Source organism: Oncorhynchus keta, chromosome 2, assembly GCF_023373465.1.
Source record: "Oncorhynchus keta strain PuntledgeMale-10-30-2019 chromosome 2, Oket_V2, whole genome shotgun sequence".
Lineage (NCBI taxonomy): Eukaryota > Metazoa > Chordata > Actinopteri > Salmoniformes > Salmonidae > Oncorhynchus > Oncorhynchus keta.
In genome coordinates, this window is record NC_068422.1 from 51,009,790 (window position 1) to 51,027,280 (window position 17,491).

General features: G+C 42.0%; 1 protein-coding gene across 3 annotated transcripts in view; it reads right to left on the reverse strand.

Moving 5' to 3' along the window:
• Positions 1 to 17,205, reverse strand: part of sufu (suppressor of fused homolog (Drosophila)) — a 455,419-nt gene extending 438,214 nt beyond the window's left edge. For all 3 annotated transcript variants that reach the window (XR_008078682.1, XR_008078683.1, XM_035800438.2), the window contains exons 1-6: positions 16,756 to 17,205; positions 6,274 to 6,408; positions 5,648 to 5,784; positions 3,528 to 3,670; positions 3,282 to 3,367; positions 79 to 151 (exon numbers count right to left, since the gene is read on the reverse strand). Coding sequence is in view for 1 of the 3 variants with exons in the window: in XM_035800438.2 (XP_035656331.1) it covers positions 79 to 151; positions 3,282 to 3,367; positions 3,528 to 3,670; positions 5,648 to 5,784; positions 6,274 to 6,408; positions 16,756 to 16,904 (723 nt within the window). In the remaining 2 variants the exon portion in view is untranslated. The remainder of the gene's footprint in view (positions 1 to 78; positions 152 to 3,281; positions 3,368 to 3,527; positions 3,671 to 5,647; positions 5,785 to 6,273; positions 6,409 to 16,755) is intronic.
• Positions 17,206 to 17,491: the final 286 nt, after the last annotated feature.

Here is a 17,491-nt window from a genome sequence, read left to right on the forward strand (position 1 = left end):
AAGACCCACACATTGTGGGGACTGAACCAGTAGGTGGAGCTGTTTGAATGAAAACAGTATAATTAATCAAAGCCTTACTTGTAAATGAGGGTCGATGTCAAAGATGGTCTCTCCTCTCCTCATGTCAGTTATCAACCAGGGCCCTCCAGCACTAAACACATACAGCACGGAGGGGAAAAGTTCATCATTAACATGGACTTGGTCACACTGGGATAAAGTTCATGTGAAATAAGACGAGTAGAATGCAGTGGTGAAAAAAGTACCTATTTTTCATACTTGAGTAAAAGTAAAGATACCTTAAGAAAATGACAAAGTACAAGTCACCCAGTAAAATAAGTGAATGTCTAAAAGTATTTGGTTTTAAATGTACTTAAGTATCTAAAGTAAGTTATTTTTGCTCCTTTGCACCCCAGTATCTCAACTTGTACATTCATCTTCTGCACATCCATCACTCCAGTGTTTAATTTTCTATATTGTAATTATTTCACAACTATGGCCTATTTATTGCCTTACCTCCGTTATCCTACCTCATTTACACACACTGTATACATACTTTTTCTACTGTATTATTGACTATGTTTGTTTGTTCCATGTGTAACTCTGTTGTTGTGTCGCAAACTGCTTTGCTTTATCTTGGCCAGGTCAGTTGTAAATGAGAAATTATTCTCAACTAGCCTACCTGGTTAAATAAAGATGAAATAAAAATATATATAAATACACACAGTTGAAGTCGAAAGTTTACATGCACTTAGGTTGGCACCATTAAAACTCGTTTTTCAACCACTCCACACATTTCTTGTTAAGCAAGTCATTTAGGACATGTACTTTGTGCATGACACAAGTAATTTTTCCAACAATTGTTTACAGATTATTTCACTTATAATTCACTGCATCACAATTCCAGTGGGTCAGATGTTTACATACACTAAGTTGACTGTGCCTTTAAACAGCTTGGAAAATTCCAGAAAATTATGTCATGGCTTTAGAAGCTTCTGATAGGATAATTGACATCATTTGAGTCAATTGGAGGTGTACCTGTGGATGTATTTCAAGGCCTACCTTCAAACTCAGTGCCTCTTTGCTTGACATCATGGGAAAATCAAAAGAAATCAGCCAAGACCTCAGAAATAAAATTGTAGACCTCCACAAGTCTGGTTCATCCTTGGGAGCAATTTCCAAACGCCTGAAGGTACCACGTTCATTTGTACAAACAATAGTACGCAAGTATAAACACCATGGTACCACGCAGCTGTCATACCGCTCAGGAAGGAGACGCGTTCTGTCTCTTAGAGATGGTGCGAAAAGTGCTAATAAATCCCAGAACAGCAGCAAAGGACCATGTGAAGATGCTGGGGGAAATGGGTGAAAAAGTATCTATATCCACAGTAAAATTAGTCCTGTATCGACATAACATGAAAGCCCGCTCAGCAAGAAAGAAGCCACTGCTCCAAAACTGCCATAAAAAAGCCAGACTACGGTTGGCGACTGCACATGGGGACAAAGATCGTACTTTTTACAGAAATGTCCTCTGGTCTGATGAAACTAAAATATAACCGTTTGGCCATAATGACCATCGTTACGTTTGGAGGAAAAAGGGAGAAGCTTACAACCCAAAGAACACCATCCCAACCATGAAACACGGGGGTGGCAGCATCATGTTGTGGGGGTGCTTTGCTGCAGACGGTCTGGTGCACTTCACAAAATAGATGGCATCAAGAGGTAGTAAAATTATGTGGATATATTGAAGCAACATCTCAAGACATCAGTCAGGAAGTTAAAGCTTGGTCGCAAATGGGTCTTCTAAATGGACAATGACCCCAAGCATACTCCCAAAGTTGTGGCAAAATGGCTTAAGGACAACAAAGTCAAGATATTAGAGTGGCCATCACAAAGCCCTGACCTCAATCCTATAGAAAATGTGTGGGCAGACCTGAAAAAGCGTGTGCGAGCAAGGAGGCCTATACAAACCTGACTCTGTTACACCAGCTCTGTCAGGAGGAATGGGCCAAAATTCACCTAACTTAGTGGGAAACTTGTGGAAGGCTACCCAAAACATTTGGCCAAAGTTAAACAATTTAAAGGCAATGCAACCAAATACTAATTGAGTGTATGTAAACTTCTTACCCACTGGGAATGGGAAGAAATAAAAGCTGATATAAATCATTCTGACATTTCACATTCGTAAAATAAAGTGGTGATCCTAACTGACCTAAGAGAGAATTTTTACGAGGAGTTTAAATGTATTTGGCTGAGATGCATGTAAACTTCTGACTTCAACTGTGTGTGTGTACACACAAAATTGTGGATACCCCTTTAGTGGATTTGGCTATTTCAGCCACAACAGTTGCTGACAGGGTATACAATTGAGCACACAGCCATGCAATCTCCATAGACAAACATTGGCAATAGAATGGCCTTACTGAAGAACTCAGTGACTTTCAACGTGGCACCGTCATAGGATGCCACCTTTCCAACAAGTCAGTTCGTCAAATATCTGCCCTGCTAGAGGTACCCCCGATCGTCTCTAAGTGCTGTTATTGTGAAGTAGAAATGTGTCGGAGCAACAACGGTTCAGCCGCGAAGTGGTTGGCCATACAAACTCAGAATGGGACTGCACAATAACTGTTTTTCGGAAGCTTCATGAAATTGGCTTCCATTGTCAAGCAGCCGCACACCAGCCTAAGATTGCCATGCGCAATACCAAGCATCGGCTGGAGTGGTGTAAAGCTTGCCACCATTGGACTCTGAAGTAGTGGAAACACCTTCTTTGGAGTGATGAATAACACTTCACCATCTGGGCAGTCCGACGGACGAATCTGGGTTTAGCGGTTGCCAGGAGAACGCTACCTGCCCAAATGCATAGTGCCAAAGGTATGTGCCAAAAGTTCCTCCACCAAAAGTTTGGTGGAGGAGGAATAATGGTCTGGGGCTGTTTTTCATGGTTGTGGCTACTTGACTGGCCTGCACAAAGCCCGTACCTAAACCCCATCGAACACCTTTGGGGTGAATTGGAACACCGACTGCGAGCCAGGTCTAAATCGCCCAACATCAGTGCCCAACCTCCCTAACTTTGTGGCTGAATGGAAGCAACTCCCCACAGCAATGTTCTAACATCTAGTGGAAAGCCTTCCCAGAAGAGTGGAGGCTGTTATAGCAGCAAAGGGGGGACCAACACCATGTTAATGCCCATGATTTTGGCATGAGATGTTAGACAAGCATGTGTCCACATACTTTTGTTCATGTAGTACATCTCATATTTCAAACATGGACCTCAAACTCACACATGGACCCCTCGGAGCAGCTCCAGCATTCCTTGGCCGTTCCACTGCTGAGCCGCCTGCAACTCTTCTGTACACACACCCACAATCTATATAGAGAGGAGAGGGAGTTACACACACAAAAAAAGTGGAGTAAGAAAGACTGTTACAGAACACGTACAGATGAGGGGACAGACATAATGCTATTATAGACTCAAAAGGAAGGAGTTGAGAAGGTAGGCCGGAGTCCGGCCGGTGAGATTAGCTCACCTGCAGGAAGTTGACCAGGCCGAAGGGGGTGTGGACCGGAGTCATCTGGGGGTCTTCAGTGAGCAGCATGTGTTGGATACGAGACTCACTGTTGTCCAGGGGACTGTGCCATGATATGTGGTCTCCACTGCAAAACGTGTTTTCTACAGGACAGAGAAGAGACACATACATTTTCTCAGCACTAGTCTAACAGCAAATGAGAAAGTCAAGGCGAAGGAGACAGGAAGTGTGTGTATGTGAGAGAAATTGAGAATGGAGAGAGAAATTGAAGCGAAAGAGGCCATATGGGGTAGACAGCGATTAAGCGATCCAGAGGAATCCATCTGCTTGGGAGGCAACAGGGACCTAGTCCAGCTATACTGGAAAAGAGAGGGGGGAGGAAAAGGACTGTTGTTATGCTTCCCTTCGAGGTCTGAAGAGTGTTGTATTGCAAAAAACGGTCTGAAAGGTCTGCTGGCTCCCCACAGGCAAGACTGATTGGATGTTACAAAACGCAGATATTTATTTTACGTTGTAATTTCAGAAAATGTCCATAATATATCTGTCACTAAAAGTGGAATGATAGTGTTTCACAGTATTACACTAGTGTTGTGATTGAAGATCTTACAATTGAAATATCACAGCAAATCGGTTTTATTTGATTGTAACGCTTATCACGCTCTCTCAATATATCAGCTATGTGAATCAATTTTTCAGCTTATCATATGGCATGCATAGCCAATGCAGCCATAGGCCTACAGTATAATGGCATTACTGGTCTTATGGGCATCGGTAATCTGAAGGAGAATAGCTAAACTCATTGTTTACATGTTGAGCTATATGTTCTCAATTTAAAATGATACCAGTACAGAACGTATGAGGCAAACCATGCCAGATTTTGTACATGCCTTTTAGGCATGGACATAAAAATGTTTCATTGAAATCAAACCCTTTTAATTTAGGTACAGTATGAAAATAAGGAAATAACAATTAGGCTACACGAAATAAGCATTACAGGTAACATTTTATGAAGTTCATTTTATTTAATTCATTTTAGCAATGTTGCTTGCAAAATTATTGCAGTTGTTCCCATAGAAAGAGCAACCATGTACCGTCACTATATCACTGACCCTGGATAAGCTAGAGACTGGGCTAACACCGCTAACCTTTTAGGTCACTAATATGTTGTTTTTATAACAATTTTGTTGGCTTTATAATCAGAGAAATTTAACTAGCTAGTAGCTAGCTAGTTATAGGCTCTCGTTAGTTTTTTTTTTCCAACTCCGATTTACTCGAGGCATACAATGCAGCATAGGGATAACCTATAGGCCTTGTGTTTTAATTTATATATTTTTTAATGTATTAATTCGGGTTCACAGTATCATTACGGCCCTAGCAGATGGCGGTAGAATAAACTAGAGAGAATGGGCTCCCCCTCCCCGTTTCTCTGACCGGCTTTTAAACACTCCCACACTCTCCTCCTCAATGTAATCTTTAAACACGGCTAGATGATTTAAAGGACTTAGCAAAGTGGCGCACACACACCAGGAAACGTCTGTGAGAAAGGGAGAAACGTTTTCACAGCTGTAAAGGATACTGTTAAGATTAGAAAGTTCCTCAGCTAAGACAACTTTTAACACACTTCTCCCATCAGAATAAGGGAAATGAGACTTATTTAGTGTCCCCAGAGCCCAGAAGAACCACACAGAGCTGGCTAGGTCTTTAAAAACACAGGTGTCATACATTACATAACATACTCTTCTAGTCCACATTTACTTCCATTTAGCCCTTATTCTAACAGGCAAGCTGAATGAGAACACATTATTTTACAGTCTACATGAGGAAGTTGCAGCAGAGAAGCAAAGGGTTGAAGGAGCCAATGGGAAGCTGGGGATGATTGGGCTGAGTTCCACTAAGTGTTCTCCTTAGCAAAAACATCACTGACGTAGGGTTACATGAGGTTAAATACTGACATGCTCCAAAATGTCCATGCAGAGTGCGGTGAAGTAACAAAGCGGCTGGGAATGCATAATGCCTGTGTGACTGCCTTGTAATTGTTAGACAAACAAGTCCCTTTCTCCTCACCTTACTCTGCCTACCATATCCCCGCCACACTAGACACACAGCGCCTGGGTCATTACCTGATTGGAAGACATAGCGGGCCAGGCCCTGCATGAGTTCAGCTGGCCAAGTAGGAGGGGCTGTTTCTCCCACCTCTCTCTTCAGCCTGAACGTCAGCTCAAAGCCAAAGCCACTGGGGCCTTCCTGGCCTGTAAACCTGACAATACACATACAGAATTCCCACACTTAATTCAAGCAGTCTCTCTCATCAGGTTTGTGTGTGTGTGTGTGTGTGTTAAATTAGCCAAACACTGGGCCCTCCTAATTTGACAGCAAGTCAACACCATAAACCCAGATTATCCTTTCCTTTAGTTACTTTTCGTTACCCAATCCACCCATTCAGTAACACTGCAAAATTATGGCAAACATGCATTAATGGCAGCCGTTTGAAGGGGAGATTGCTGGGAATTGTGGGGGAGCAGAGCTCGCAAGTCTACTCAAGAACAATACAAAACAAGGGGGTGAAAACTGTTGATGTGAAACAACCTTCAGAGGAACAAGAAAAACAAGTGTGGAAGCATCTCAATGCTGATTCTGCAGAATGACACAAAGGAGTGAAAGTGAACAGCTGCACACACCATGTGTCAGTGTGTTAGTAACCTGGGCAACTTGATCCACCAGAGCTCTAACCTGAGGTACTACTTACTCATGTACTCTGTTGTCTCCATACAGGTCACTGAGTCCGAAGCTGATATAGTGCCAGTGTTCCTGTACGTCTTGTGCTGCACAGCCCATGTTACGGTACATACTGATGTAGTCCAATGGATCAGGACCTCCCAACCTGTAGATACACACTACTGTTAAAATTGCAACACCTGCCAAATGCGGGTAGATTTTGGAATTGGTGGGTAAAGATGTCTATTTCACCAGCCACGTTGGTGGGTGGTCAGGTCACAATGCGAGCAACATGTGAATAAAAAGTATGACCACATTTAGTTAAATAAATGCAGCAATACCTGTTTTCAAAGTATTTATACCCTTGTTGCATAGCTGGTAAATTAAATCGCACAAAGTCAAAGAACTACGAATCCTAAATAGACTATGGGGGCTGTGCACATGTAACGAGCAGAGTGAAAGATTCATTTTTAGAAGCGCTGCGCACAGGCATAAAAGTTGGTCTAATTTACTTGAAACAAACGTCTACTGAAGTCAGTTTGTCCGAGTGTTTCTTGGCTATTTACATTGTTTTGTTAACAAGTTAGGTTGTTTTTCTGTTTGAGTTAACTGCTGGGGAAGACAAGACATCTCACAGGCACAAACATGATTCCAGTCGCTCTACCAAAGTAACGTCCCGCCCATAAAAGGGACAGGTGTATTTGTCTCATCTGTGATATTTTTGGTTAAAAGACTCAGGTCACAAAAAAATGAAATGAAACAATATACCACATTATCTTCTTAGTAGTAATACATTTGTTTTAGAAACATTACAAAGCATGCGCATCCGTTGGTGTAATTCTATCGGCCCCAAAATATTTTGGCTGGTTAAACAAACTGGAGTAGCTGGTAGATTTTTAAAATCATAACCCAAAATAAGGTGTTTTACACATGTTTGTAGACGGTTTTGTTTACAAACTCTGTAGGCTTCAGCTTTAAAATAATATGCTTAGCTATACCCATCATGTTGGTCTCACAGACTATCAATCCTTGAGGAAGTTCGATTAACCTGCGCCGCAGTGTGCCGGGCTAGGCACGTGATGTGTAAGGGCAAAAGCCGCAAGAGAGGGGCGCCTATTCACACACAATTTGCTTCAAATACACATTTTGTTGTGTTATAGCCCGAATTCAAAATGTATTCAATATTCGTTTTACATCTCACCCATCTACACACAATACCCCATAATGACATCAAAACATGTTCTTAGAAAAATGTTCAAATTCATAAATCTACTATTTATTCACACCACTTTGCTATGCCACTCCAAATTGAGTCCACCTGTGACCAATTCGATTGTTTAGAAAAACACAGGTCTATATAAAAAAGTTCCACAGTTGACAGTGTGTATCAAAACAGAAACTATACCATGAAGTTCAAGGAAGTCTGTAGATCTCTGAGATAGAATTGTGAAGAAGCATATATACCTGGGGAAGGGTATAAAACAAGATTATTGAATGTTTAAGAGCAGTGGCCTCCATCATTGGTAAAAGGAATAAAATATAGAACTACCCAGACTCTGCCTGGAGCTGGACGTCCAACCAAACTGAGCAACCGGGCAAGAAGGACATTGGTCAGGGACGTGACCAATAACCCTTGTCAGAACTAGAGTTCCTTGGCTGATATGGGAGAGCCAGCCAGAAGGTCTCTACAGCACTTCACCAATCTGTGCTTTATGGGAGAGTGGCCAGACGGAAGCCACTCCTGAGAAAGAAAAAAAAAAACACATGATAGCACACCTGGAGTTTGCAAAAAGGCATGGGAAAGCATCTTCTACTGGAGACATTTCAAAAATACTGGTAGACTTGGGGATTTGGGTCAGGGACAGTGCTATTCAAACACTATCATCAGATGCCTGTATTACACCGAACGTGCAAGCCTGGGAAAATGAACAGGGACAATACCGTAAAGTAGGGCTAATAATGCTTAAATAAATTGACTGCTGGTATTTACTGTAGGCTGCACGTTTTTACATTGTATTACATTTCTAGCAAGACTATCAAAGCGATCGACTCACTAATGGATGAAGATGCGCTCAGCAAAGCCCATTGCTACAGAAAAAAGAAGATCAAGCAAGCCAAGTCCCAAGCATCTCCGCAAACTCCATGTCACGGGTGCACCTCAGCCATCCTAAACAATATCATAACCGCCATCGATAAGACAGGACTGCGCAGCCGTCTTCATGATCCTGGCCAAGGCTTTCAACTCTGTCAATCACCGCATTCTTATCGGCAAACTCAACAGCCTTGGTTTCTCAAATGATGGGCTCACCTGGTTCACCAACTACTTCTCTGATAGAGTTCAGTGTGTCAAATCGTAGGGCATGTTGTCTGGACCTCTGGCAGTTTCTATGGGGGTGCTACGGGGTTCAATTCTCAGGCCGACTATTTTCTCAGTATATATCAATGTCGCCGCTCTTGCTGCGGGTGATTATTTGATCCACCTCTACAAAGACGACACCATTCTGTATACATCTGGCCCTTCTTTGGACACCATGTTAAACCTCCAAACGAGGTTCAATGCCATACAACTCCTTCCTAGGCCTCCAACTGCTCTGAAATGCTAGTAAAGCGAAACGCATGCTCTTTAACCGATCGCTGCCCACCTAACTAGCATCACTACTCTGGACGTTTCTGATTTAGAATGTGGACAACTAAGAATACCTAGGCTAGACTAAACTCTTCTTCCAGACTCATATTAAGCATCTCCAATCCAAAATTAAGTCTAGAATCGGCTTCCTATTTCGCAACAAAGCGTGCTGCCATACATACCCTCGTAAAACTGACTAGCCTACCGATCCTGGACTTTGGCGATGTCATTTACAAAATAGCCTCCAACACTCTACTCAGCAAATTGGATGCAGTCTATCACAGTGCCATCCGTTTTGTCACCAAAGCCGCATATACTACCCACCACTGCGACCTGTATGCTCTCGTTGGCTGGTCCTCGCTACATATTTGCCACCAAACCCACTGGCTTCAGATCATTTATAGGTATTTGCTCTGTAAAGCTCCGCCTTACCACAGCTCACTGGTCACCATAGCAACACCCACCCGTAGCATGCGCTCCAGCAGGTATATTTCACTGGTCATCCCCAAAGCCAACACCCCCTTTGGCCGCCTTTCCTTCCAGTTCTTTGCTGCCAATGACTGGAACGAATTGCAAAAATCACTGAAGATGGAGACTTATATCTCCCTCACTAACTAAGCTTCAGCTGTCAGAGCAGCTTACCGATCGCTGTAGCTGTACACAGCCCATCTGTAAATAGCCCATCAAACCAACTGCCTACCTAATCCCATATTTGTTTTTCTGCTCTTTTGCACACCAATATTTCTACTTGCACATCTATCACTCCAGTGTTAATTGCTAAATTGTAATTACTTCACCACTATGGCCTATTTATTGCCTTTCCTCCTTGCTTCATTTGCACACACTGTATACTGATTTTTATACTGTGTTAATGACTGTACGTTTGTTTATCCCATGTGTTATTTTTGTCACACTGCTTTGATTAATCTTGGCCAGGTCGCAGTTGTAAATTAGAACTTGTTCTCAACTGGCCCACCTGGTTAAATAAAAGGTTACATTTAAAAAAATGTATATTTTCACACCTACAGTAGCCGGGCTATGAAGAGTATTGTCCTGCTAATAGGAAACATTGTTCGCATGATGGGCTACACCTGCTGCATTACACTTGAGAAAACCTGTTTTCAAAAAGCCTCCCGCTGTCCATCACTACCGTAAATAAAAATAAAGCATCTTGTTTACATTCTTTATTGCAACCACAATGTCACAAATCATTTGAATCTCCCTTTCCAATTACTTTTAGAGTTTGGGATTTACAAATGTGCGCTGTGAGAATATCTAATAATCACTTTGTAAATAAGGATGCATTATGAAAGGAATATTTTTTTTAGAGGAGTACATAAAATGGGTCACTATTGATATTAAACACAATGTTATAAACTTCTTACAGTACTCTGAACTGTATAACTAATGTCATTGTATTGGTTGGTAAATGTTATATCCACTAAAGCAACATTTAAAATGAACTCCCTACGTTTGTGTTTTTGATACTGTTTTTAATTGAGTCTGTAAAATGACTAAATAAAAGCTTTTCTTCAGTCTGATATTATCACAAATTATTTCCTGAATAAGTGTAATTGTTAAGTGTAATCCCAGAGAATATGGCTGCCGTTTTACGGTCCCCTAACCAATTGAGCTATTGTGTTTGGTTTTTTTGCGTTATTTGTAACTTATTTTGTACATAATGTTTCTCCCGCCGTCTCTTATGACCGCAAAGATCTTCTAGATATCAGGACAGCGATTACTCACCTCATACTGGATGTAGAATTTTTTCTTTAACGGGTCAGACGTGAAGGATTTACTTCAGACAGCCGACAAGGCCCTCATCCCCATCATTTGCAGGAGAAGACGTCGGAAATGTCGGGGACGTAGGTCGGGGTGCATTGTAAGGATCCGACGGCGTGTGGGTAATCTGCCTTTACCATCAGTCCTATTAGCCAATGTACAATCATTGGATATTAAAATAGACTATAACTACGATCACGTATATATCCTACCAACGGGACATTAACCTCTTGCGACGAGCAAACCCGTATCCAGGAGCGTAATCATAGCATCAAATGCATTAGCATAACGCAACAGACATATACCCCTAGAAACTGTTCCTATTCATGAAAATCGCAAATGAACTGAAATATATTCAAACACAAGCTTAGCCTTTTATTAACAACACTCATCTCAGATTTTCAAAATATGCGTTACAGCCAACGCTAGACAAGCATTTGTGTAAGTTTATCATGGCATAATGCTATGCTAGGCTCTGCTGGCAGCAGGCAACATTTTCACGAAAATAAGAAAACAAAATTAAATCATTTACCTTTGAAGAACTTCATTTGCTCCATAATATCGACAGAAACACGACAAACATTGTTTAGGATCCATCCTCAAGGTGTTTTTAACATATATATTCGATAATATAGCTGTCGAGGCAATTGGTTTCTCATAAGAAGCGATTGGAAAAATGGCTACCTCAGTATTTTATGCAAGGTTTTCTGCGGGAGACACCATGTGACCACATGCTATATATGGTCCCTTACAGCCATTCTTCAATGGAAATGCCTAAAAAGATGTCACAATGCTGTAGACACCTTGGGAAATACGTGGAAAATGTAAGCTCATTCACAGCCATGGCATGAGGTGGTTTCAAAAAAATGCGGCACTTACTGGTTGGATTATTATCTGGGTTTCGCCTGTAACATCAGTTCTGTGGCACTCACAGACAATATCTTTGCAGTTTTGGAAACGTCAGTGTATTCTTTCCAAAGCTGTCAATTATATGCATAGTCGAGCATCTTTTCGTGACAAAATATCTTGTTTAAAACGGGAACGTTTTTCATCCAAAAATTAAAATAGCGCCCCCTAAATCCAAGAGGTTGAAAACGGTAATATCTCATGTGCCACCGAATCATGGACGAACGACAACATGAATAACATACAGCTGGCGAGCTTTAAGCTGTATCGGCAGGGTAGAACAACCTCCTCTAGTAAGATAGCTGTTGCGAGGGAGTAAAAGATGTTAGGGACAATATAGGATGATTCGCAATAATGTCATTTTGGTAATGGCAAGACTGGTGAGAGGTAAAATCCTTTGCATAAATTGCCTACATTACTACAAATATGAATAGCTAATTATGGAAGATAAAAATATATAGATATTTTTAAAATCCTGTTTCTTGATGGCTATTTAGAACACAAATCGAGGAGATGGCAATGGAAATGAATTTGGCGGTTGATCTACTTCTGTTCTGTGAGTGGCACTGTGTGCTCTTTTTGAAGGATGGATCCCAGTCTCTTCGGGGCTATGGGATCCGGGAAGGGGAGGGGGTCTGCCGGGCATTGCTTCCGACAACCCATCCCGGGATAAGGAGGGCTTTTAACGGGTGGGACAGTGGGGACCAATTAGAGGTTCACTTAGCAGTAATGCAAATTTCATGTTACAGCTATATAGACACTCAATCATATTAGTTTCTAATGGTATGTTTACAAACATATATTTTCATAAATAGAATTGAAAGTTGTCTCATTATGGTAAAATAAGTATAGCCAGTTATAATTGTAATGGCTTTGCAGATAATAAGAAAAGATAAGTATTTCCCTGGCTAAAAGAGAACAAATATAATATCTATTGTTTACAGGAAACTCATTCAACAATTTTAGATTAGGGAGATTTTAGTTGTATATATACATTTTTGTAATAATGGCAACAATACTGGACTGATGGGTGTAAGGTGATTCCACAAATATATTTCTCCCATGGGCAAAGAAATTCAACAGGGGTGATGTATGGATATGGATATATATATATATATATTACCCCCCCCCCCCAAAAAAAGGGGGACTTGGCAACGATGCAGACAATTACATTGTTGCTTCCATCAATCTAACCACAATATTAAGCTGACACACTCCTAAAAAATAATAAAAGGGGTGGGGATTATGTATATTTGTAAACAACAGCTGGTACACAATTTATTCAAGTCTCAAAGTCTTGCTCGCCTGAGGTAGAGTATCTCATGATAGGTTGTAGACCACACTATTTACAAAGAGAGTTTACATCTATATTCTTTGTAGCTGTCTATTTACCACCACAAACCAACGTTAACAATACTAACCAGGTGAAATTGTGTCACTTCTCTTGCGTTCATTGCACGCAGAGTCAGGGTATATGCAACAGTTTGGGCCGCCTGGCTCATTGCAAACTAATTTGCCAGAATTTTACGTAATTATGACATAACATTGAAGGTTGTGCAATGTAACAGCAATATTTAGACTTATGGATGCCATCCGTTAGATAAAAATACGGAACGGTTCCATATTTCACTAAAAGAACAATAATTTTGTTTTCGAAATGATAGTTTCCGGATTCGACCATATTAATGACCTAAGGCTCGTATTTCTATGTGTTAATATGTTATAATTAAGTCTATGATTTCATAGAGCAGTCTGACTGAGCGATGGTAGGCACTAGCAGGCTCGTAAGCATTCATTCAAACAGCACTTTCGTGCGTTTTGCCAGCAGCTCTTATGTTTGACTTCAAGCCTATCAACTCCCAAGATTAGGCTGGTGTATCCGATGTGAAATGGCTAGCTAGTTAGCGGGTGAGTGCTAATAGCGTTTCAAACGTCACTCGCTCTAAGACTTGGAGTAGTTGTTCCCCTTGCTCTGCATGGGTAACGCTGCTTCGAGCGTGGCTGTTGTTGATGTGTTCCTGATTCGATTTTATCTGCCGATTAATCGGTGTCGGCCTTTTTTGGTCCTCCAATAATCGTTATCTGCGTTGATAAAATCATAATCGGTCGACCTCTAGTTTGAGACAATGCATTTCTGAAAATAATGCACCTATTTCAAATGAGGTTTTTGGACATAAAGATTAACTTTATCGAACAAAACACACATTTATTGTCTAACATGGAGTCCTGGGAGTGCCATCCTGTGAAGATCAAAGGTTAGTGATTAATTTTAACGCTATTTCTGTCTTTTGTGACACCTCTCCTTCTTTGGAAAATGTCTCTGGTTTTCTGTGGCTAGGCGCTGACCTAACATAATCGAAAGGTGTGCTTTCGCCATAAAGCCTTTTTGAAAATCAGACACTGTGGCTGGATTAACAAGAAGTTTATCTTTAAAATGGTGTATAATACTTGTATGTTTGAGGAATTTTAATTCTGAGATTTGTTGTTTTGAATTTGGAGCCCTGCAATTGTTGGCGAGGTGGGACGCTACTGTCCCACATATCCCAGAGAAGTTAAACAGGTCAACACTCACAAGGACGCAGGGCTAGATGGATTACCAGGACGTGTACTCCGAGCATGCGCTGACCAACTGGCAAGAGTCTTCACTGACATTTTCAACCTCTCCCTGACTGAGTCTGTAATACCAACATGTTTCAAGCAGACCACCATGGTCTCTGTGCCCAACAACACATAGGGAACCTGTCTAAATGACTGCCGCCCCGTAGCACTCACGTCTGTAGCCATGAAGTGCTTTGAAAAGCTGGTCATGACTCACATCAACACCATTATCCCAGAGACCCTAGACCCCCTCAGGAGACTGAAGATTTATGGCATGGGTCCTCATATCATCAAAAGGTTCTACAACTGCACCATCGAGAGCATGGTTGAGCCACTGCCTGGTGTGGCAACTGCTCAGCTTTCGACCACAAGGCACTACAGAGGCTAGTGCGTACGGCCCAGTACATCACCGTGGCCAAGCTTTCTGCCATCCTGGACCTCTATACCAAGCGTTCTCAGAGAACCCTAAAAATTGTCAAAAAAAGGCCTTTTCTCTGCTACGGCAAGTGGTACCGGAACGCCAAGTCTAGGTCCAAAAGACATCACAGCTTCTACCCCCAAGCCATAAAACGCCTTTACAGCTAATCAAATGGCTATACAAACTATTAGCATTTCTCCCCTCTTTTACACTGCTGCTACTCTTGGTCTATTATGTGTGCAGTCACTAACTCCACCTACATGTACATAAACTCAGCAAAAAAAGAAACGTCACATTACTGTCAAATGCGTTTATTTAAACTTAACCTGTGTAGATATTTGTATGAACATAAGATTCAACTGAGACAAACTGAACAAGTTCCACAGACATGTGACTAACAGAAATGGTATAATAATATATCCCCCCTGGGGGGGGTGAAAAGTAACAGTCAGTATATGGTGTGGCCACCAGCTGCATTAAGTAGTGCAGTGCATCTCCTTCTCATGGACTTGACAATTCTTGCTGTGAGATGTTACCCCACTCTTCCACCAAAGCACCTGCCAGTTCCCTGACATTTCGGGGGCCCAAGCCCTCACCCTCCGATCCAACAGGTCCCAGACGTGCTCAATGGGATTGAGATCCGTGCTTGTCGCTGGCCATGGCAGAACACTGAAATTCCTGTCTTGCAGGAAATCACACACAGAACGAGCAGTATGGCTTGTAGCATTGTCATGCTGGGGGGGGGGGGGTCATGTCAGGATGGCCCTGCAGGAAGGGTACCACATAAGGGAGGATGTCTTTCTTGTAATGCACAGTGTTGACATTGCCTGCAATGACAACAAGCTCAGTCCGATGATGTTGTGACAAATCACCCCAGACCATGGCAGACCCTCCACCTCGATCCAGCTCCAGAGTACAGGCCTCGGTGTAACGCTCATTCCTTCGACAATAAACGCAAATCCAACCATTACCCCTGGTGAGACAAAACTGTGACTTGTCGGTGAAGAACACTTTTTGCCTGCCCTGTCTGGGTCCAGCGGCGGTGGGTTTGTGCCCATAGGAGACGTTGTTGCCGGTGATGTCCGGTGAGGACCTGCCTTACAACAGGCATACAAGCCCTCAGTCCAGCCTGTCTCAGCCTATAGCGGACAGTCTGAGCACTGATGGAGGGATTGTGTGTTCCTTGTGTAACTCAGGCAGTTGTTACCATCCTGTACCTGTACCTGTCCCGCAGGTGTGATGTTCGGATGTACCGATCCTGTGCAGGTGTTGCTACACGTGGTCTGCCACTATGAGGATGTTCAGCTGTCTGACCTGTCTCCCTGTAGCGCTGTCTTAGGTGTCTCACAGTACGGACATAGCAATTTACTGCCCTGGTCACATCTTCAGTCCTCATGCCTCCTTGCAGCATGCCTAAGGCACGTCCACTCAGATGAGCAGGGACATTGGGCATCTTTCTTTTGGTGTTTATTTTTAGAGTCAGTAGAAAGGCCTCTTTTAGTGTCCTCAGTTTTCATAACTGTGACCTTAATTGCAGACATTGTTCCACAGGTGCATGTTCATTAATTGTTTATGGTTCATTGAATAAGCATGGGAAACAGTGTTTAAACCATTTACAATATAGATCTGTGAAGTTAATTGGATTTTTACTAATTCTCTTTTTTTGCTGTGTTTATTAAAACGCATAACCGGTGTCCCCGCACATTGTACCGGTACCCCGTATATATAGCCTCGCTAATGTTATTTTACTGCTACTCTTTTAATTATTTGTTATTTTATTTTTTAATTATACATTTTTTACTTAACACGTATTTTTTTAAAAATTACATTGTGTTGTGTTGGTTAAGGGCTTGTAAGCAAGCATTTCAGTCAGGTCTACGCTACACCTGTTGTATTTGGCGCATGTGACCAATACAATTTGATTTGTTACTTTCTCTTGCGTTGTCATAATAATTGTATGTTTTTGTTTGTCTTTGATGTTACTTAACTCAATGTCTTATATTTGATTCAGTACCAAGTTGCCACTCAACTCAATCGTAAATCGTTGAGTTTTAGGCTACTAGCTAACTTAACGAGGTTAACTTTCTCGCCGTATCCTGTTACCTTGGAAGGTTGTTATCTAGCGAAGTTAAATTTGTGAACCAGCTAAGTTATGTATCCAGAAGAAGACGTTATCTACTCACCAGTATTTTACAATGGCTGTAACTTGTAAGGGGTTGGCCTGGTCGGGGTAGAGGCGCCTGCATTCCCCGTAGATTGCCTGCAGACCCGGGGGGAAGAGTGACGCCAGGGCGGTGGCTGCTGGTCCGCTGGTAGGCCGCACTTCGTCCATCCCCTACTGCTTCAGAAAGCTGGGAATACCTCCAAGGGCGAAACAAATTACTTTCTCCAGGAAGATAAGGGAGAATCCCTCGGCTTACTGTTGGTTGACAGAACAACAGTAACTGTATTTTGAATTGTTGATATTGTTTAGAAGCTAAAGTAAACTGTCGCCCCACGATTGTTATCCCCACTCAATGTTTGCTCCCACCTATGAAAACTTTTCCTCATTGGTTTGGGCTGTAGAAAGGAACGGAGGAACTGGTCAAGTTCGTTTTGTATGTCCCGGTGCCCCGTTTGCAGGGAGTTTACATCACTTAGATCATTCAATTGGTCACCCGGGGTTACGGGACATGCGCCACTAATTGAGTGACGTTAACTCAATCCAATCAAAGTGCCATTCTTGGGTAGGCGGTTCCAAATACAGAGATGTGGTTGGCTGAACAATTGTTAATCATTACCCGAGACCCTTTCGCAAGAACATGAACAACTTTTCCTCAAGTTTTTGATCACATTACAATTGATCATAATGTGTGTTTATTTTGGAGGGTGAAAGGTTCTGAATGTTGCAGTTATTTTCGCACCTAAAAAATACATGTT